This window comes from Oncorhynchus mykiss, chromosome 23 (genome assembly GCF_057628025.1).
Source record: "Oncorhynchus mykiss isolate SJ-2025 chromosome 23, ASM5762802v1, whole genome shotgun sequence".
Classification (NCBI taxonomy): Eukaryota; Metazoa; Chordata; class Actinopteri; order Salmoniformes; family Salmonidae; genus Oncorhynchus; species Oncorhynchus mykiss.
In genome coordinates this window covers 8,533,054-8,555,145 of record NC_143044.1, presented here as the reverse complement: position 1 = coordinate 8,555,145, position 22,092 = coordinate 8,533,054, and the positions used below count along the sequence as shown (strand labels likewise).

At 39.4% G+C, this 22,092-nt stretch overlaps 1 protein-coding gene across 2 annotated transcripts; it reads left to right on the top strand.

The window, feature by feature from the left end:
* Positions 1-260: 260 nt before the first annotated feature.
* On the top strand, positions 261-2,916 carry LOC110502373 (visual system homeobox 1-like). Of its 2 annotated transcripts, none has more exons than XM_021580342.3 (5): positions 261-711; positions 1,060-1,138; positions 1,272-1,395; positions 1,524-1,704; positions 1,989-2,916. In XM_021580342.3, the coding sequence occupies exons 1-5, from the start codon at positions 315-317 to the stop codon at positions 2,249-2,251; spliced, it is 1,044 nt and encodes a 347-aa protein (XP_021436017.1). In that variant the 5' UTR covers positions 261-314; the 3' UTR covers positions 2,252-2,916. The 2 variants fall into 2 exon arrangements, with proteins under 2 accessions (XP_021436017.1, XP_021436016.1); XM_021580341.3 differs by having other exon boundaries at positions 1,524-1,716.
* Positions 2,917-22,092: the final 19,176 nt, after the last annotated feature.

Genomic DNA, 22,092 nt, shown 5'->3' with positions numbered 1-22,092 from the left:
ATGTAAACCATGCACTATTGTTTAGCTGGAGACCTACATAAATGCCATTTGACATCAGAGAAAAACACTTAGCACCAGTTCAGATAGAGGGGACAGAGGATAAAATCCTTATCGGATTTGAGTCAAAATTGGTGGCAATTAATCCTTTAGGATTGAAAAAGGGAAACGCCTCCTTTCGGTTTGACGGGTCAGGTTCGCTCTGATTGGTCACTGGAGGTTATCCCCGGGACACAACACAGGGATAAATTGTCCTCCCATATGTCTGCCACCTCATCACCCAAGCTGCAGGGAAAAGAGAAGTATAGAGCTTTACAATGACAACCATGATAGGAAGAGAGGATGGCGCGGATGAAAAGCCCAAAGTCAAGATGCTGGCGCCTGCATTTGGGATCGATAAATCACGACTTCATGGATCTGGGTTTAGGTCTAAAGGCTTTGCCATCACGGACCTACTGGGTCTTGAAACGGATCTCCAGCCTCGCCCATCCGGACCTTATGGAGTAGGAGGACACGGGGATGTTCAGAGCGCTGGGATGGGATTCCCTTTCGCTGGAGGATCCTTGCCTCTTGGTCTGGGGTTCCTGTGCAGTTTGGCGGCTCAGCAACCTCCGGGGGGGCCCTGCTTCCTACCGAGTCACATACCCCTCCTTCAGTCCAGGACGGAGAGCCATTTCATGCAGAATATGGAGCAACAAAGAGACGCCTACTCTGGTACAGCTCATTTCAAGTGGTTGACTTTACAGTTACAGTTAGCTGTCCCCTTAGCATGTATTCTCAGGGGTGCTGAAACCTGATGTAGCTCAATTTATTTAAAATATTCAATGCGTTCAAGATTGACGTAGCGTTATTTTATCTCTCAAAATTAAGATGTTGATTGAATGTTAAACCTATCCAAAATAAAAATGTTCGACTCGCGCTAAATTTGATGACTCTATATTCCATTTACAAGCACTCGATTTATTGAACTTTTCTGTACAATTATAAATTAACATTTATATGTTGTATTTGGGTTTGATTGTTATTCTTTAATAGCCTATATGTTTCCCTTTTATTTTTTAGATGACGAGTGTCTCTCTGGTGAACGAAACGATTCGAAAAACTCAGGGAACTCACAGAAGAGAAAGAAAAGGAGGCACAGGTTGGTACATATGACGCAGTTTTATTGCGCCAGAGCAAAAAGAGAAATTGAATTAAATTAAAGTACAATGAATGCCGTTAGGACGCCGGTGTTTATCAATGCTTTCAATAAAAATAAAATACATCCATTACAGAACTGTGTTCACTTCTCATCAACTGGAGGAGCTGGAAAAGGCATTCCATGAGGCACATTACCCAGATGTGTATGCCAGGGAAATGTTAGCAATGAAGACAGAATTGCCTGAGGACAGAATACAGGTATGCTATTTATAACAACATGTAGGCTACTACAAGGTTGAACGAGCGTGCAAACTTACAACTGCCTTATTGAAATAGTTTAATCTGCAAAATTGTCCAAATATCTAACATTTGTGCCTATTTTTCAGGTTTGGTTTCAGAATCGTCGGGCCAAGTGGAGGAAGCGTGAGAAGTGCTGGGGACGCAGCAGTGTGATGGCAGAGTATGGGCTCTACGGTGCCATGGTCCGCCACTCCATCCCTCTGCCAGAATCAATCATCAACTCCGCCAAAAGCGGGATGATGGGCTCCTGTGCTCCCTGGCTTCTAGGTGAGCCAGCAGGTTGTTTGCTTTATTCATAATATAAGACTCAAATATGTATTTAATCACTTGAATACATAGCTGAGATGTGTTTTGTATCCGAACAATGTTTGATTGGACATTCAGCCAACACATTTCATAACGTATACATTATAACGATAAAGGTCTAAATGTTAGGCCAACATTTTAGTTTACAAATAGACCTATAGGCCTAATGTCTATTTATTTTTTGCTTTATTTTGCTATAGGCTGCGCTGAGACTAATTGTTTTTCATTTTGATCACTTTACGCAGGAATGCACAAGAAGTCCATGGATATAGTAAAGAAGTCCCCAGGAATGCCAGAGTTTACCCACTCGGATACTAACTCCGAGGAAACTAAAGGGAAAGACAACGACATGTCCTGGCCAAATCGCTCTCGTGGTATAGACGACAGCGAGGACATGGCAATAGACCTATCCAGCACCTCTAAGCAGGACAGCAGCAAGAGCACTTTGAAGTCATCGTCGCCCCAAAGGGATCCCATTCGCAACAGTGATTCAGACGATGAAAGCTAAATTAATCCCGGTTGCAGACAGTGATTCAGACGATGAAAGCTAAATGAATCCCGGTTGCAGACAGTGAGCTTGAACATTTGCGTGGAAATTATGCTCACCTGGAAGACAATTATTTTCCAAAGATGCGCAACATTCCCATCACATTAGGGGTGTACAGTGTACTTGTCTTATTTCTTAATAATTGTATTTGGACATATGTTTTATAAAGTTGTTTGGTTTTAAATATAAGAAAATATTTCATGTTTTATTCAACTTTTGTTTGATTTGTGTGTTGTTGAAATGATATTTCAAAAAAGAAGAGAGAGGACCAAGGAGAGGATATATCACCTCTTCTCCTGCAGAAACGTGTTACATGATAAATCCAAATGCAATTTCTCTAAAAAACAATTAGTGAAAATGTACAAACCTCATGCCTACATTTCATTTCATGTTTTTGAAAGGTGGTGGTTAGGGTGTAAACCCCACCACCTGCATTTGATATAAAATATAAACTAAAATACACAGATTATCAAATGGCACAATTATGAAGCACTTTAGTTGTGTTGATACTGAATGTCATTCAGAGGTCAATTTCACCGCAATGACAGCAATAATAACAACACTGTAATAACAGTAATATCAGGAAAACAGTACCTGGATAAAGAAATAAAAGTATTTTTTTGAAATTGTGTATTTTTATTGATTTGTATAGGCCTACCTTCATATAGGCCTACCTTCATTCACTTGATGTAGCCTAGATAACGTTATTGGTTCCACAAATCTGTTTTAATTGTAATATTTACATGGGTTAATAAAAAGACAGAAGTTGATGCAGTAAGTAACCCAGTTACCCCGTTGCGATGTAAATGAATCTTTACGACGATCGTCCCAAATGCATCGCCTTTCTACATTTTTACCAAATAAGCACCTAGAGAGAACGTTCACGTATAAGTGCCTCAGACCATGCGTCGATACAGGATCGAAAGAAAAGCAGCGCTGCCTTCGGATCAGCTTTCTCCATTCAAATTGTACCTTAACATTAGAAGTAGTCAAAAATAATGACCACGCATCAGCTCCTAGAGCGATATTACCACCTATGGCTCCAAATAGGCTATTGAGGCAGTTTATTCCCACCCAATAATAATGCACTAAATCCCAGATTGTGCACATCTTTGCGCTAGTTGTCACCCATTCTTAAACACATTGAGGCACAAATAACAGACAGTAGCCTAGTGGCAAATTACAACTCAATTGATTGAACATGAAATGTATTTAAATGTGATTGAAACAGCCTATATAGGCCCATGTAGCCTATGTAGGCCATATTTTAACGCAGTCATCTCGGTTTTTATTTGAAGCATAATCTCATCCTTCACTTGTTTATAACAATAGCAAATAAGCTACTTTGGCAACTTTGTATTTAGTCAACTCCTGCTCTGAAGTCAGACAGATAGCCTAAACATATTGATTCTACACTATATTGATCCTTTAATATCCAAAGAACCAAAAGGTTATACATAGGACCCCAAATATCATTTTTCTTCAAAGAGTGGATCCATTACACTCACCACTAACAGCACACAGTTTCACATTTGATTTGATTTAGTGGCAAAACAGGTATAATCAAATACAATGTTTTGCTAATGTTGAAAATCCAATAGACAACAGTATACATGAACACTTATACCTGTAATAAGGTATGCCATCTTTCACCAGCTATTACATTCTCAGATTAGTGTGCCAACCTTCAAACTGATTTTTCAGTGGGTGCTGCAGCAACCTCAGCCCCCCTACATCCTGTGGCTATGCCTGCTCCCATCCATTCCCACCCCATCCTTCTGCGGTCGTCCTCTCTCTCCCAGGGGCATCACATCAAGCTCTCGCTCTCCGAGTCTTGGAAGCCCCCTTCAACTCTTGCTTAAGATTCATATAAACAATTGGATTGATGAACGGTGGCACCATGTGCAGCACCATCATTGTAACATGCTGGATACTTCATTGCTGAGAGAAGCGATAGGACACAGTTTGCTCTTGTAGTATACAGGTTGCAGAGTCCTAGATTATTGGCACCAATTGAAGTAAAAACATGCAGAGATAGAAGGCTCTACAAGCATGGCGGTTGTTCAGTTTAAGGGCCATAACAGCCCTGCGTGCCTCGTTGAATACTGTATACGCCCATAACAGGAGCAGAAGATGATGATTGAAAGAGTCATGATGGTAATGGGAGGGGTCATGGAGCTGTACATTTTGCACATGATTAAAGCTCATAGATGCTCTCACGATTCAAGGCTCACAGAGCAGCCCTGCAGTGGCTCTGTTAAATGCACCCCGTCCCAGGGGTGATGTCCAGAGTCATTTGAGAGTTTAAAATCACACTTACCATAATACCAAAAATGCCTTATATTTAATGTACAGAATGAAGCCCAATGGTGGGAGATAAATAGTCGATGATTGATGAACTAAAACACAATAAACCACACCAAAGCTCATCGGCTCAGAGGAAATGTAGGCATAGGTCTATCCTTACATGCGTCGGTGCGCGCATGTTGATTTTGTCCACCCACACAAGACGCGATCAGGACTCTGAAACAACTATATTAATTTGGGGACAGGTCAAAAAGCATTAAACATTTATGGCAATTTAGCTAGCTAGCTTGCTGTTGCTAGCTAATTTGTCCTGGGATGTAAACATTGGGTTGTTATTTTACCTGAAATGCACAAGGTCCTCTACTCCGACAATTAATCCTCAGATAAAAGGGTAAACTGAGTTTGTTTCTAGTCATCTCTCCTCCTTCAGGCTTCTTCTTTTTGTTTGGACTGTATATGGCGGTTGGCAACCAACTTTAAGGTGTATTACCACCACCAACTGGACTGGAGTGTGGACCTCAGTTTCAATCATCTTTCAATCACTCACGTGGGTATAGGACGGCACCTTTTCAAATGGGTCGTGGGCGGATTCAACCTTACCAATGAGACCTTAGGGCAGGAATCATGAACTAGATTCATCGGATAGTCAGGGGGAGGGAACATAATTACAAATAATTAGTAGACTGCAAACAGGCCAAAAGAAACCTAAACAGTTATAATATTTGACTAAAACATAATAATTTCAAACCTTGCTTACATTTCTATACGATCACATACACTGGTGTACAAAACATTAGGAACATGACAGACTGACCAGGTGAATTCAGGTAAAAGCGAAGATTCTTTATTGTTGTCACTTGTTAATTAAATCCACTTCAATCATGAAGGGGAGTTTAGAGGTTAACCTCTAAAGGTCCAACAAACCAAAAATCCAAGTTAAGGAATATGACTAAACCAAATCAAACTCTATTTAAATTGTATTTCATGTTTGATTTGATGCAGTCCTATTCTTTAACTTATTCTTTTGGATAAGATGTGAATCCAACATATCAGTTATACATTTGTAGATAAACTGGAATTAAAGCCAGACTAAGTCAGTGACCCAAATGGAACTATCCAAGATGAAGATACATTTTTATTTATTTTATATGCGTTGACTACCAAACCCAATTCAACATCACTTTTAAAATACAATAAATAGCCTATTAACTTGTCGACAAGTAAAAAAATGTCACGTTGGATTCACATCTTAGAAGGAACTATCCAAGCAGTAGATACATCTTCTTTAAATGCTGATATTTGGTTATGTTGTCAACCAAACGTAATTCAATATTACTTTTGTAATACAATAAATAAATAGACTAAAGTTAAGGCTATTATACAAACTAATGTAACATTCAAGATTAAAACAAGTAACACATCCATGGCCACATTTTGAGGTTACTGTTACCATACATTTCGTCTTATGTAATCATATAAAGCCTGCATGTTCAAGATGGTATGCATACATCGTTGCATGTCTGTGGAGATCTTTACATTTCCTCTAATAATCTGTACATGATCTAGAACGACATTGGTCACTTTCCCCACTTTTCATGTAATCTGACATTGTGTTCCACTGTGGACTTTGCTTTGCTTTTAAATGGTTGAAAGCGAAGTGACAGACATTTGGGTGACAACTAAACCAAACATCAGACATTGTTTTTCCATTGGAATTTGGTTGTATTTTAAGATGATTCAAAGCATAGCAATAACACATGGGGAAATTCAACTAACTTTTGGCTGTCTTTTTGAGTGGTTAAATATAGGTTGTAATCTCATTGATCAACATCTCAACCAAATATAACCAAATTATCTAGGTTGAGATTATGTGGAGTGCCCAGTGGATATTTGGGGTTATTGTCCTGCTAAAAGATGACAATTCTATCCCAGCAATAGGATTTTTAAGGGATACTTTCTGATTTTGGCAATGAACACCCTTTATCTAGGCTACTTCCCCAGAGTCAGATGAACTCTTGGATACCATCTTTATGTCTCTGCGTGCAGTTTGACGGAAGTTGCTAATAGAGGTCAACAGATTATGATTTTTTTTAAAGCCAATACCAATACCGATTATTGGAGGACCAAAAAAAGCCAATACCGATTGATCAGCCGATTCTTTTAATTTATTTGTAATAATGACAATTACAACAATACTGAATGAACACTTATTTTAACGTAATATAATACATCAATAAAAATCCATTTAGCCTCAAATAAATAATGAAACATGTTCAATTTGGTTTAAATAATGCAAAAACAAAGTGTTGGAGAAGAAAGTAAAGTGCAATATGTGCCATGTAAAAAAGCTAACGTTTAAGTTCCTTGCTCAGAACATGAGAACATATGAAAGCTGGTGGTTCCTTTTAACATGAGTCTTCAATATTCCCAGGTAAGAGGTTTTAGGTTGTAGTTAATATAGTATTTATAAGACTATTTCTCTCTATACCATTTGTATTTCATATACCTTTGACTATTGGATGTTCTTATAGGCACTTTAGTATTGCCAGTATAACAGTATAGCTTCTATCCCTCTCCTCGCCGCTACCTGGGCTCGAACCAGGAACACATCGACAACAGCCACCCCCGAAGCAGCGTTACCCATGCAGAGCAAGGGGAACAACTACTCCAAGTCTCAGAGCGAGTGACGTTTGAAACGTTATTAGCTCGCACCCCACTAACTAGCTATCCATTTCACATCGGTTACACGAGCCTCATCTTGGGAGTTGATTGGCTTGAAGTCAAAAGCAACGCAATGCTTGAAGCAGCGCAATGCTTGAAGCATTGTGAAGATCTGCTGGCAAAACGCACAAAAGTGCTGTTTGAATGAATGCTTACGAGCCTGCTGCTGCCTACCATCGCTCAGTAAGACTGCTCTATCAAATATCAAATCGACTTAATTATAACATAAAAACACACAGAAATACGAGCCTCTGGTCATTAATATGGTCGTATCTGGAAACTATCATTTCGAAAACAAAACGTTTATTATTTCAGTGAAATACGGAACTGTTCGGTATTTTATCTAACGGGTGGCATCCATAAGTCTAAATATTCCTGTTACATTGTACAACCTTCAATGTTATATCATGATTACGTAAAATTCTGGAAAATTAGTTCGCAATGAGCCAGGCTGCCCAAACTGTTGCATATACCCTGACTCTGTGTGAAATGAACGCAAGAGAAGTGACACAATTTCACCTGGTTAATATTGCCTGCTAACCTGGATTTCTTTTAGCTAAATATGCAGGTTTAAAAATATATACTTCTGTGTATTGATTTTAAGAAAGGCATTGGTGTTTATGGTTAGGTACAGTCGTCCCTAACCCTAACCTTAATCACTGAAACTATACCTAACCTTAACTTTACCCTCATTCTTAAACCTAACCTAAAGTAATTTCGACCCCTGTGCCTAAGCACAATTCTCATTAGGTTATGCCGTTCCTAACCCTAACCTTAATCACTGAAACTATACCTAACCTTAACTTTACCCTCATTCTTAAACCTAACCTAAAGTAATTTCGACCCCTGTGCCTAAGCACAATTCTCATTAGGTTATGCCATTCCTAACCCTAACCTTAATCACTGAAACTATACCTAACCTTAACTTTACCCTCATTCTTAAACCTAACCTAAAGTCATTTCGACCCCTGTGCCTAAGCACAATTCTCATTGAATATACACTTTTGAATATACACTTCAGTACCATTTACAATAATTCCATCTCTCCCTCTGTCTCAGGAAAGGCACACAATATGTGGATCAGTGGAGAGGAACTGTAGCCTTTCATTCTGATTAATGGGGTCAGTTCATGCACTAGCTACTCATTAGAATAAGTTATTTGCAATTCAGAAAGTGTTGAAGTTAAGTGTTTCTGTTTGACTGAAATTATCATAAGATATTTTTTCAGAGTGGTGTCATAAATGCGGATTGGTGTGGATCTCTGGTCAATGTGGAGAATCGTGATGGTGAGCACATCATGGTGAAGAACTTATACATACAGATGAATTATAAATATTGCCTTTCATACCAAGGAAGCAGTGAAAAACCTTACTTCTGCGGAATATGTGGGAGAGGTTTTGGTCATGCTGCCCATGTGAACCAAGATGTACACCATGAGGAGTTAAGCATTCGGCTGTGGGACTTGTGGGAAGAGATTCTGTGGGAACCCAGTTCTGATCTTTTCACACTAATTGGTTTTTTGACCAATCACATTTCTATTGACATATCCTCTATTGTCGATGTTGCTTTATCTGATCACCACGGTGTATTTTGTACTACATTGATGCCCATAGCGCAGGGTAATACTGAAAGCATTATTAAGAAACACTATCTTTCCTCTGAAGTTGCTACAGAGTTTATTGAGTTTATTGAGTGTATGAACAATACTCCACCAGCTATTCTGCCTGCCTCTTGTGATGAATTAGTTGATCACTTTAATAGCAAATTAAGGGCAACATTGATGCCATAGCTCCAGTAAAGTTGAAAAAGGCCACATCCAAACGGAATTAAATTAAAGAGAAACTGCAGAAAGTCCGAGCGGAAGTGGAGAATGTCAAAGTTGCAGGTCCATTATGATATTCTGAGAGAGGAACTTGTCATATACAACAAGGCAATTAGAAATGCCAGAAGGGCACATTTCTATAACTTGATCACTAATAATCAGAATCATTTTAGAGTGCTCTTCTCGACCATTGATGGCCTGATAAATCCTTCCCCCTCAAATCTATGTGAACTTTCCTCCACATCTAAATGTGATGAGTTTGCATATTTCAGAGATAAGATAACCAACATTAGGCTGGGTATCAGTCAAGCAAGACCTGATGATAAGTTTGATGATATGTACCACAGCCCAGGGGTTCATAAACCCAATTCTTCTAATGGTTTTTAAATCAATCCACGATTGTGCACCCCTATACATATCAGATATGCTTTTAAGTTATGTACCCAGTAGGTACCTCAGGTTCTCTGGCACTGGCTTTTTAACAATCCAAAAGCCTAGGACCAAGAGGCATGGAGAAGTAGCCTTTAGTTATTATGCCCCCAGCCTCTGGAATAGCCTGCCAGAGAACCTGAGGGGGGCTGAAACTGTGGATATATTTAAAAGAGATCTTAAAACACATCTTTTTAGCTTTGCTTTTCCTTAGGGTGCTTTTTAGTTGTTCCGTTTTTGTAATTCTTTAGTTTTTTTATCTTATGTTTGTTGTGTTTTAAATATTTCAGCTTTTATTTTCATTGTTTTTCTATATATTTTTCCTGTGAAGTACATTCTGTTGCATTCCATGTCTGAAATGTTCTTTATAAATACTGTAATGCTTGATTTGATCAGATTTTTTATTTATTTTGTCTAAACGCAGCCAAGGAGCACCAGAATATCCACACAGGTGAGAACCCATACAAATGTGCCACCTGTGGGAAGGATTTCGGATCAAGGATGTCTCTCTCCAGGTACAGCAGTTTTCAGGCAGGTGAAATGCCCTTTATACAGTGGGGCAAAAAGGAATTTAGTCAGCCACCAATTGTGCAAGTTCTCCCACTTCAACTATGACAGACAAAATTAGGAAAAAAATCCAGAAAATCACATTGTAGGATTTTTACTGAATTTATTTGCAAATTATGGTGGAAAATAAGTATTTGGTCAATAACAAAAGTTTATCTCAATACTTTGTTATATACCCTTTGTTGGCAATGACAGAGGTCAAACGTTTTCTGTAAGTCTTCACGAGGTTTTCACACACTGTTGCTGGTATTTTGGCCCATTCCTCCATGCAGATCTCCTCTAGAGCAGTGATGTTTTGGGGCTGTTGCTGGGCAACACGGACTTTCAACTCCCTCCAAAGATTTTCTATGGGGTTGAGATCTGGAGACTGGCTAGGCCACTCCAGGACCTTGAAATGCTTCTTATGAAGCCACTCCTTCATTGCCCGGGCGGTGTGTTTGGGATCATTGTCATGCTGAAAGACCCAGCCACGTTTCATCTTCAATGCCCTTGCTGATGGAAGGAGGTTTTCACTCAAAATCTCACGATACATGGCCCCATTCATTCTTTCCTTTACACGGATCAGTGTTTCCACCCCCATGCTTCACAGTAGGTATGGTGTTCTTTGGATGCAACTTAGCATTCTTTGTCCTCCAAACACGACGAGTTGAGTTTTTACCAAAAAGTTATATTTTGGTTTCATCTGACCATATGACATTCTCCCAATCTTCTTCTGGATCATCCAAATGCTCTCTAGCAAACTTCAGATGGGCCTGGACATGTACTGGCATAAGCAGGGGGACACATCTGGCACTGCAGGATTTGAGTCCCTGGCGGCGTAGTGTGTTACTGATGGTAGGCTTTGTTACTTTGGTCCCAGCTCTCTGCAGCTCATTCACTAGGTCCCCCCGTGTGATTCTGGGATTTTTGCTCACCGTTCTTGTGATCATTTTGACTCCACCGGGTGAGATCTTGCGTGGAGCCCCAGATCGAGGGAGATTATCACTGGTCTTGTATGTCTTCCATTTCCTAATAATTGCTCCCACAGTTGATTTCTTCAAACCAAGCTGCTTACCTATTGCAGATTCAGTCTTCCCAGCCTGGTGCAGGTCTTCAATTTTGACAGCTCTTTGGTCTTGGCCGTAGTGGAGTTTGGAGTGTGACTGTTTGAGGTTGTGGACAGGTGTCTTTTATACTGATAACAAGTTCAAACAGGTGCCATTAATACAGGTAACGAGTGGAGGACAGAGGAGCCTCTTAAAGAAGAAGTTACAGGTCTGAGAGCCAGAAATCTTGCTTGTTTGTAGGTGACCAAATACTTATTTTCCACCATAATTTGCAAATAAATTAATAAAAAATCCTACAATGTGATTTTCTGCATATTTTTTTTCTCATTTGTCTGTCATAGTTGAAGTTGATGATGAAAATGATGAAAATTTATGAATATGATGAATATGATGAAAATTACAGGCCTCTCTCATCTTTTTAAGTGGGAGAACTTGCACAATTGGTGGCTGACTAAATACTTTTTTGCCCCACTGTATGTACCACATGTGGAAAGAGATTCTGTCTAATTTCTTGAAGACTCATCGGGAGACACTTAAAACAGAAGATGAGGAAGCTTGAAGTGAACTCACAGGTCCACAGTTTCAGTAGAATTGATTTTGCTTTTCAGGTGAATATATGTAGGCCTCCAATGTAATAGATGGGTTCTGAATATGAATACTAATATTTATTAATCAATACATTACATTACCAAAAGTAAAATGTTGTTTAATTTAATGCAGCCTCTGTATATTAACTTGGGCATAAGTGCATGTCAATAAATATTTTAATGAATTATTATTACACATACTTAAATTGAGTTTATGTATTTTCAAACATAATATTTTATTTCAATATCCTACTTTTAGATATCTGTTATTTTACTTATTTTATTGCTGTTTTCTCACAGAAAAAAAGTATCTTGTTGACATTGCTTTGCTTAGCCTATAAGCCTCATTGTGATGGCATGAGTGGGTATTGAAAACCCCAAACACTATCACCGTTGCCCTATTTGGTTTATGGTTCTTACGATTTCTAATATCTAGTTGTTTTTCATGTCTAGATTAAGCTTTAAAACCCTGCTTCATCACATATAATTCCCACTTAATGGTTCACAAATCATATAATTGCTCTCCTGCCTTTCCTTCATTTTCCCCATCATAGTCTAATGGCCTTTAATCTGAAATTGTTTTGAGATTACAATGTTTTGAATAGCCAATAGGCCAGTAGATTTCCAAATGAAAGAGTATTTTGATTTGGGTTCGCTAATAGTTTATTTATCCTGTAACATCAACAACATCTTTAATATGATACATAACACACATTTCCAAACAATAGTTAAAGCTGCAAGCAGCGTGGCCGGGGTTCGGCTGTGTGCCCACTGTGCCACCATCTGTAACGGCTTTCTTCCTGGGAAGGAGAGGACCAAAGCGCAGCGTGGTAAGTGTCCATGGTTTTTTAATAACAGAAACTCAACATGAACACACTACAAAACGATAAACGTGGCAAAACCCGAAAACAGTCCTATCTGGTGCAGAGAACACAGAGACAGGAAACAGTCACCCACAAATCCCAACACAAAACAGGCTACCCAAATATGGTTCCCAATCAGAGACAATGACTAACACCTGCCTCTGATTGAGAACCATTTCAGGCCAAACCTAGAAATAGACAAACTAGACACACAACATAGAATGCCCACCCAGCTCACGTCCTGACCAACACTAAAACAAGGAAAACACACAATAACTATGGTCAGAACGTGACACCATCAGGACAAATTGGACACATTTCCCTAGGATGAGTTATTTCTGTACTATTTACAACACTTGCCAAATATCAGAACTCAAAATCAAACTGATCATGTAATATAATAGGCTTTTGAAGTATTTTGAACCATTGTCAATTATGTTACTTTAAACGTCTTCTTCTCCAGAACCGCTGGCCAAATCATCACCAAATGTGGTATATAGCAGCTATGGACATATTTAAACACAGTATTTTCCATGACTCTAGCTGAAACAATATGGCCGCTACGAGCCCATTAACTTTTTTTTTTTTTTTTTTTGAGTCTATGAACTTGCATGAATGTTTTTTCCTGACCTACAGTGCCACAATGTGGCCAAACTCAACCATACTTTACAAGTTAGCTAGACTCATATCCTTGAGCATGTATGCCAAATTTCACCACTCTGTCCAACAGATCAAGAGATATAAAATGTTGCCTGTTATAGCGCCACCACGTGGTCGATATGAATGTGCTTGCATAGGCTGAGTCTTCACAGTGATTGAAACATGTGTACCAAATTTTGTTACAATACAGATATCCGTGACTGATTTATATGCATTTGTGACAGACCACGCCCCAAATGAATATTTATTAGTCCGTTGTGGCCATCTCGTTTGACATACTAGCCTGGATTATAGTGCGTTTACAGACTTTGGTCAGTAGATGCCATATATGCAGTTTCGTACAGATCAGCCATTCGGTGAGTAGCATTTGAAGTGTTTTTCACAAAATTCAAAATGCTGGAAAATCCATCATGGAGCCCATTATGGGTCCTTCAGGTACATTTATTCCTTGTGAGGAGAGAGACATATGTATAACAAAGTTCATGACTAGGTCACACGGTGTGCGGGCTTGAGCTTTCAATATTAGCATTTTCAAAAGATTGTTTTAGCGCCACAATCTGCCCAGTTGGCATGGCATTGCAGAGGGTGTGGCCCATGGCCATCATGCAAATGTTCATCCTCCTAGGTCTTGTTATCTCACAGGTATTTGCATGTGAATTTTGGCCTTACGGAGGAATAATGGTCCATCTTTAAATTACTTTCAGCTTATAAAGACTTCATAAAGCCTTCATAATGCCTTCATAGGCACTACATAAATGTGTTACAAAGTATCTATCACCATATGTCATGCATTATAAAGGGTTCATAAATGTGGAATAACTGTGTGACGTAATCACCAATGTCAAATGTGACAACACACTATGTCAAATATGACATAAATATGTGCTTTATAAAGGGTGACATGTTGTACTGAAGGATGGCATACGCTCTAAAGTGAAGTCATGTTGGTCACATTACACCTAATCTCATTCACAGACACTTCCGCCTAAATGTGTGGACGTTTTGATGGACCAACTCATCAAACTTGGCCTTCATTAATTAGAGTTGGGTTTAAAATCACATTTTATGAAGAGAAATTGTGGAAATGGGCAAGGTTTAGACTTTGTGGCTGTGATAACCAGTGACGACCAGGGGGAATGTTTTTGCTAGCAATTCTTTACTCAGTAAGGTCACTCCCATAGAATGACATGGTCACTCTCACTAAGGCCAGCTTTGAATGGTTAACATCCCAGGCCTGTATGTACTGTGTGCGTAATAGCCTGTGGACGACCTAACACCAACAAAAACACTTTACCTTGATGAAAGTCCCCAAGGAAATTGAAAGGGGCTTTCCTCTGGAACCAAGTTACAGTACATGTTCCTCAGTACATAAATACACATCCAACAATATATAACCGTGCTGTAGCGGACCCAGTCAGGTCTTTGACTCATTCACCCACTCTCACACTGACAGATCAGCAACAACATGTGGGCACCATTGTAACAGGTTGTAATCAAGCCCTGGTCTCCAGCATTGGGAACAGAAGAGGAATACCTGGTGCGGTAATCTCAGGTTGGACTACTCCAAATCATCTTGGCTGTGACAAATACATTATCGCAAGCTTTGCAGGTCCGTTAACCCATTTAAATACCTCTCACACTCTAGCTGTGGATCATGAGAGAACCGTCATAAGTCAGCAGAATGTTAATAACCTATTTTTGGACAGACACTTTATGTAGTGTCCTGTAATACTTAGTTTGCAGTGACACACCTTGAGTCATTCATAACGCATCTACAAAGACTCTATATGGCATCACGCTGTACTTACGTTAAAGTCAGACACCTTTGGTCATTCATTACACATACATAAAGTCTTAATGATGTAAACACAAATGTATTAACACTTAGGGAATTAGCACTAACAGCTAAAACAAATAAACATCAAAGACATATTTGTACATTTTTAAAACAACACAAATACATTAAGTTCAAAAAGTCCAGCAATGCAATTACATTGAACATTACACAAGGCTGTGAACAGTGTAGCTTGTTCCTGAGCTCGAGGACAAATGGTTCTTGCCTCTCTGCCTGCTGGAGGTACTGCATGTTGTTTCCAACCTTAAAAGTAACAACAAAGATAGTTACCAGGTCTGTTAGAAAATGCCTTTGTCTCACAATCTGGATAAGGGCATTTCTGTGCTGCCCCAGAAATATTCTAAATTGGAGATGGGAAACTCCATTCAATTCATATTATTATATTCCTCTTTCATTTACAAATCTCATGACATGACTAAAGAGACGTGGCTGTATCTAGACTGATTTTTATTTTCCCTGCTAGTAGCTGGCTAAATTTCAGCTAACTACCAATCACTGTGGAAGCCACAGAAATAATTTGAAATAATGATTGAGGTAGCTACAGTATGAAATCTAACTAAACACTTAACTACTCCAAAATAATTTAAATTACAATAAATAAAGATTCATTTACATTTTTTTTCGCTGTCCACTGGCATCACAAGTGGCCATTTGATTTGCGATCTGATCATGTGTGCTTACCGTGCTACAGAAACACCACTAACCGAACAACAGTGCAGGGCATGTAGATATATATGGAAAAACAGAAATTGGGAGAAATTTGGCCCAAAAAATTCAGACAGATTTTTTAAAGGCCCTAACAACATTTTTTTGTTGCTGTTCATGACTGCCCTTTAGTGTGTGTGTCATCCTGCAGCCCAGAACTTTGAGGAAGGTTGAATTCACATCCACTATTGGCTATGCTCCCAAGAGGGAAAGAGGTTGGGCCATTCTAGAAATGTTTTAGAGTTATATAATATATACAATTTAGCAGACGCTTTTATCCAAAGTGACTTAAAGTAATGACTGAATGCATTTTTATGTATGGGTGGTCCCAGGAATCGAACCCACTATGACAGGGTTATAAATGCTTTGTAAAGCCTCAATTTAAGCGGTGCTTATGCCTCCCTTTATAAACCACAGGTTTATGTCATATTAGACATAGTGGGTTATTGCATTTATGAGTTATTGCATTTACATTTATGAACCCTTTATAACTCATGCATACGGTTATAGATGATTTGCAACACATGTATGTAGTGTTTATGAAGCCTTTATAAGCTCCACGTCATTTAAAGCTGCTGAACCCCTAACAATACCTGAGATTGATCATAGCATGATAATGTGCTTGTCAACACATGCTGCTTGTAAGTTAATGGCGAGAATGAATCATTTCACATGCAAATATTTTACAATGATCGCTTGTAAACAAGGTTCTCTTGGAATTAGTGTTGTAGATATGCATAACCAGACTGTGTATCTGTTTCTGTGTACAATCCAACAAGCAGAATAAAATGTTTAATTCAACATAATTTACATTTACATATTAGTCATTTATCCAGAGCGTTCATTTTAGCTAGTTGAGATAACCCCGTATCTCAGTCATAGTAATAAAAAATGTTCCTCAATAAAATATACCAGCAAAGTCAGTGATCGTACGAAAAAGTCAAGTGTTAGTTCACAAAAGGCAAGAGTGTTACTATAAAAAACACATTATTATTTTGTATCGTTATGTTTATCTCCACAGCCTCATCGACCTAGAATACCTCCCAATCTTAGCTAGCATACAAAAACAATACTTATAATAAACTGCACAGGCTGAATACAATTACCATCATTGCGTTAGTATTACACTATTGATAATGCTCAGTGAACCAACCGTAGGTCACATTATGTGAGTGATTGCTTTTCTCATGTATTGAACAAACAGATTAGAAGCAGGGGAAAAAAACAAAACACAAAGAGATTATCCAGGGTTCTCCAACCCTGTTCCTGGAGAGCCTGTAGGTTTCCGCTCCGACCCTGTTCCTGGAGAGCCTGTAGGTTTCCGCTCCAACCCTGTTCCTGGAGAGCCTGTAGGTTTCCGCTCCAACCCTGTTCCTGGAGAGCCTGTAGGTTTCCGCTCCAACCCTGTTCCTGGAGAGCCTGTAGGTTTCCACTCCAACCCTGTTCCTGGAGAGCCTGTAGGTTTCCACTCCAACCCAAGTTGTAACGAACCTGAAACATTTTTATCAACAAGCTAATTATTCGAATCAGGTGTGTTAGATTAGGGTTGGAGGGAAGACCTAGAGACACTTCAGACAGAGGCAGTTTTAAGAAGGAGGGTGGTAAAAATGTCACCAATCAGAATTTATCCCACAAATCTATGAGACACTTTCATACCTTTCCATCCCCTCCCCCAAACTACACAACAATTATATGATGGTACTACTTTAGAGCATTATAGATTAACAGAGAAAATAATCTGGCCTTTTGTTGGAATTGTCTCTTAATGGAAAATAGTGTTAGTTTAAAGAACGTAATAATATCTGTTGTTGTTTTGTCAAGCAGGAACTGCCTGCCAAATGTTTGTTTGACTAAGTTCATGAACATTAATATTTTATGGTGGATAATTCACTAGCATATATATATATATACATAATTTATTAGGAGGTTATGGGCCTAAAGCTTTTTCAGTAGATATTCAGTGTGTTGATTAAGAATTGATTTCTGTTAAAATGACCAATTTATACTTTTCAAGCAAGGGTTGGAAATTACTGTACTCAGCATAATAGGCCTGTATTAGGCTATTTTAGACATTATGCCCATTGACAAGCCCAATGTAATGTAAAGATTTGAGGGGGGGAAAAGGTCTAAATGTATCACACACTGAAGGGTTAATTGTTGTTGAACAAAGTGTTGGAATGTGTTTGCACGTTATATTGAAACGATTGCATTTTGTTTTCCACTAAAATCCAGATGATGGGATTGAGATGTCATTAAATGAGAATATCATTTCACCCGTCTTTATGGTCCTCTAGGAGGCAGCACTTTTCCTGAATATGAGAATACATGTAATAACAGAGTAGCAGCCCATTTAGAGTTTTAATGGAAGTGTTTAACTTATTTAATTAAGGGCCTACACGAGATGACGCTGATGAACAATTCAAAGGAAAATGAATTACCACACATTAGGCTATAGAAAAGGAAATCAATAGGTTAATCATTAAATATTTAACACAAATATCGTTTTATTAATATAAGTGTTGATATATCTTCTAAATACCACAATCTACTTTATAGGACATGTAAATGATTAAAAGTGAAATGGAATGTTGCCCCAACTGAGTCAGAAATTGCACCCCAAAACTTATTTGCAGAATTTCACTGTTGCAGCAAAAATATAAAAATGAAAACAGTGTAAAATACAGTTGGCTGCTTATCATAGGCTAAGATACCTGTAACTAACTTTCCTCTGTACGTTTCATCGTAGGATATTTTTGTTCAGTATATACAGTGCATTCGGAAAATATTCAGACCTCCTGACTTGTTCCACATTTTGTTACGTTACAGCCTTATTCTAAAATGGATTAAATAAATAAAACATCTCATCAATCTACCGCCAATACCCCATAATGACAAAACAAAAACAGGTTTAGAAATGTATTCAAAATAAAAAACAGAAATACCTTATTTACATAATTATTCAGATCCTTTGCTATGAGACTTGAAATTGAGCTCAGGTGCATCCTGTTTCCAATGATCACCCTTGAGATGTTTCTACAACTTCATCTGTGGTAGCAAAGCAAAAGCAAAAACACGTTTTTAGAAATGTTTGCACATATATATAAAAACAACTGAAATATCACATTTACATAAGTATTCAGACCCTTTACTTAGTACTTTGTTGAAGCACCTTTGGCAGCGATTACAGCCGCAAGTCTTCTTGGGAATAATGCTACAAGCTTGACACACATGTATTTGTGGAGTGTCTCTCATTCCTCTCTGCAGATCCTCTCAAACTCTGTCAGGTTGGATGGGGAGTGTTGCTGCACAGCTATTTTCAGGTCTCTCCAGAGATGTTTGATTGGGTTCAAGTCCGGGCTCTGACTGGACCACTCAAGAAATATTGAGAATTGTACCAAAGCCACTTCTGCCTTGTCTTGGCTGTGTGCTTAGGGTTGTTATCCTGTTGGAAGGGGAACCCTCGCCCCAGTCTGAGGCCCTGAGCACAATGGAGCAGGTTTTCATCAATGATCTCTTAGTACTTTACTCCATTCATCTTTCCCTCGATCCTGACTAGTCTCCCAGTCCATGCAGCTGAAAAACATCCCCACAGCATGATGCTACCACCACCATGCTTCACCCTAGGCATGGTGCCTGGTTTCCTCCAGACCTGACGCTTGGCATTCAGGCCAAAGAGTTCAATCTTGGTTTCATCAGACCAGAGAATCTTGTTTCTCTTGGTCTGAGAGTACTTCAGGTTCCTTTTGGCAAACTCCAAGCGGTCTGTCATGTGCCTTTTACTGAGGAGTCACTTCCGTCTGGCCACTCTACTATAAAAGGCCTGATTGGTGGAGTGCTGCAGAGTTGGTTGTCCTTCTGGAAGGTTCTCCCATCTCCACAGAGGAACTCTGGAGCTCTGTCAGAGTGACCATCGGGTTCTTGGTCAGGAGGGTTCACCTCCCTGACCAAGGCCCTCATACCTGACCAAGGCCCTCATTGCTCAGTTTGGCCGGGCGGCCAGCTCTTGGAAGAGTCTTAGTAGTTCCAAACTTCTTCCATTTAAGAATGATGGAGGCCACTGTATTCTTGGGGACCTTTAATGCTGCAGAAATGTTTTGGTACCCTTCCCCAGATCTGTGCCTCGACACAATCCTGTCTTGGAGCTCTACAGTCAATTCCTTCAATCTCATGGCTTAGTTTTTGCTCTGACATGCACTGTCAACTGGGGGGCCTTATATAGAAAGGTGTGTGCCTTTTCAAATCATGTCCAATAAATAGGTGGACTCCGATTTGTAGAAACATCTCAAGGTTGATCAATGGAAACAGGATGCACCTGAGCTCAATTTCAAGTATTTTTATTTCATTTTCTTTAAATTTGCAAACATTTCTAAAAACCTGTTTTCACTTTGTCATTATGAGGTACTGTATGTAGATTGATGAGGGGGGGAAAAAAATATATTATTCAATTTTAGAATAAGTCTGTAATGTAACAAAATGTGGAACATTTCAGTGCACCTGAAGATGATTAATTGAGAATCTCCATTGTTCAGTTGTAAATATCTCACACATGCCAGTGAATGGCAGTGCCCCAAAGAAGCCACAAAGTCACTAATATTAATCTTCCTATATGGCTTGCAAGGAGTGGGGATTCAAAGTAGTACTCAAAGACCTTATAACAAAACACTTTCATACTGTGTTGTACCCAAAAATCCACCCATTCGTTTTCGACACGTCAGATAGTGTTTGACGGAATCAATACAGTACTCATACTTTTACTAACGTACACATGCAACAAGAGTTGAGGTAACTGCTGCTCCAAGTAATAACTTTAGTCTGACCTCGATATGATTGTTCTACAGGGAGCTACTTGAGACTACCTGCCGCTTAGCCAACACCCTGAAGAGGCATGTGGTCAACAAGGGTGACCGGTTGGCCATCTATATGCCAGTGTAGCCCATCGCCGTGGCTGCCATGCTTACGTGTGCTCGTATTGGTGCTGTAGACGCGGTAGTGTTAGCTGGGTTCAGCTCAGAGGCCCTGGCTGGGAGGATTCAAGATGGTGAGTGATACTGGGCCTGGACTCATGTTTGACTGAGATGAACTCTTAATTTAGGCTTTTACAAATGTTAGGGGTCAAGTCACACTAGCCAAGGTTGCCAACACTGTTCAACCATAATGGTTGGGGCAGGCTGTCATTCTAGCTAGAAACCTTGGCATGTCACGAGATCTCATGGTCCAGTTGGTAACCCGAGAATGCATTTCAAGGACGTTTGTGTTTTGTATACAGTTGCTGCCTCCATAAAGCCCAAACATAACATTTGAATGGTTGACTGAGCACAAGGGCAATAAAGGGCATTTCAATTGTGCATGCCTGCAGCTATTCAACATTTTAGAGACTGTAATCATAGAAATCGGGACCCAATATTTAAGCTTTGCGCCTTTAAATAAAGCTCCACCATGTTGAGAGTTTACAGTCATTTCAGATGTTCTGTTCAAAGGCACAGGATAAATGACTAATATTTAAACAGTCTTCAAAGGTTCTCAGCACTCCCAGGTGAGTCATTATGCATAGAACATGTTCTCGGCCGTTGTAGCTGGGATACGCCAGTCATGGTGAGTCTCTTCCCCTTTTTTTCCAAATTAACTCCAGTGGGAAACGGTCCTGTTGAACTCAAATGTTTCTAACATCATGAGATTAGACAAGGGTTTGTTCAATTTCAAGCTGAATTTTGCGGTCAGACAGAAACCAGGCCAATTACGAAGGCCTGCAGATTAGGAAACGGACTGAAGGATTGGACAGACAACTAGGAGCAACATGTCACGTCAAACATTTATAACATGTACAGTATATACCTCAAACAGAACCAATAGATAACAGCAATTCGGGCCAATTGTTATCAGCTTCTTGCATTTTCTCAAAGTGCTTCATATTCTCAATTGGACTGTATAGTGGTGTCAGCACGGTCTCAGATCTCTGACTGTGTCCCCCATCTGCAGCCCAGTGTAAAGCTGTGATCATGTGCGACCGAGGTGTGAATGGAGGTCGGTTCATCGACCTGAAACCTACAGTAGATGCAGCAGTGAAGAACTGCCCCTCTGTCCAACATCTGTTTGTGGCCCAGAGGACCACAAACCCAACTTCCATGGGCAAATTAGACATCCCATTGGAGGAGGTAATACTTGTTTCTCACACTTTTTCTTGTGCCAGGTGGAGGTAATGCTGAGTCTGAGTAGGACAAGCCAGTAGCAGTCCTGTAAAGT

Bases quoted from the DNA above. Each gene is read 5' to 3' on its own strand.
- LOC110502373 (XM_021580341.3), top strand. From the start codon at position 315: ATGACAACCATGATAGGAAGAGAGGATGGCGCGGATGAAAAGCCCAAA. The intron at 1,396-1,523 runs GTATGCTATTTA...CCTATTTTTCAG, and splicing joins TGCCTGAGGACAGAATACAG to GTTTGGTTTCAGAATCGTCG. The intron at 1,717-1,988 runs GTTGTTTGCTTT...CACTTTACGCAG, and splicing joins GCTTCTAGGTGAGCCAGCAG to GAATGCACAAGAAGTCCATG.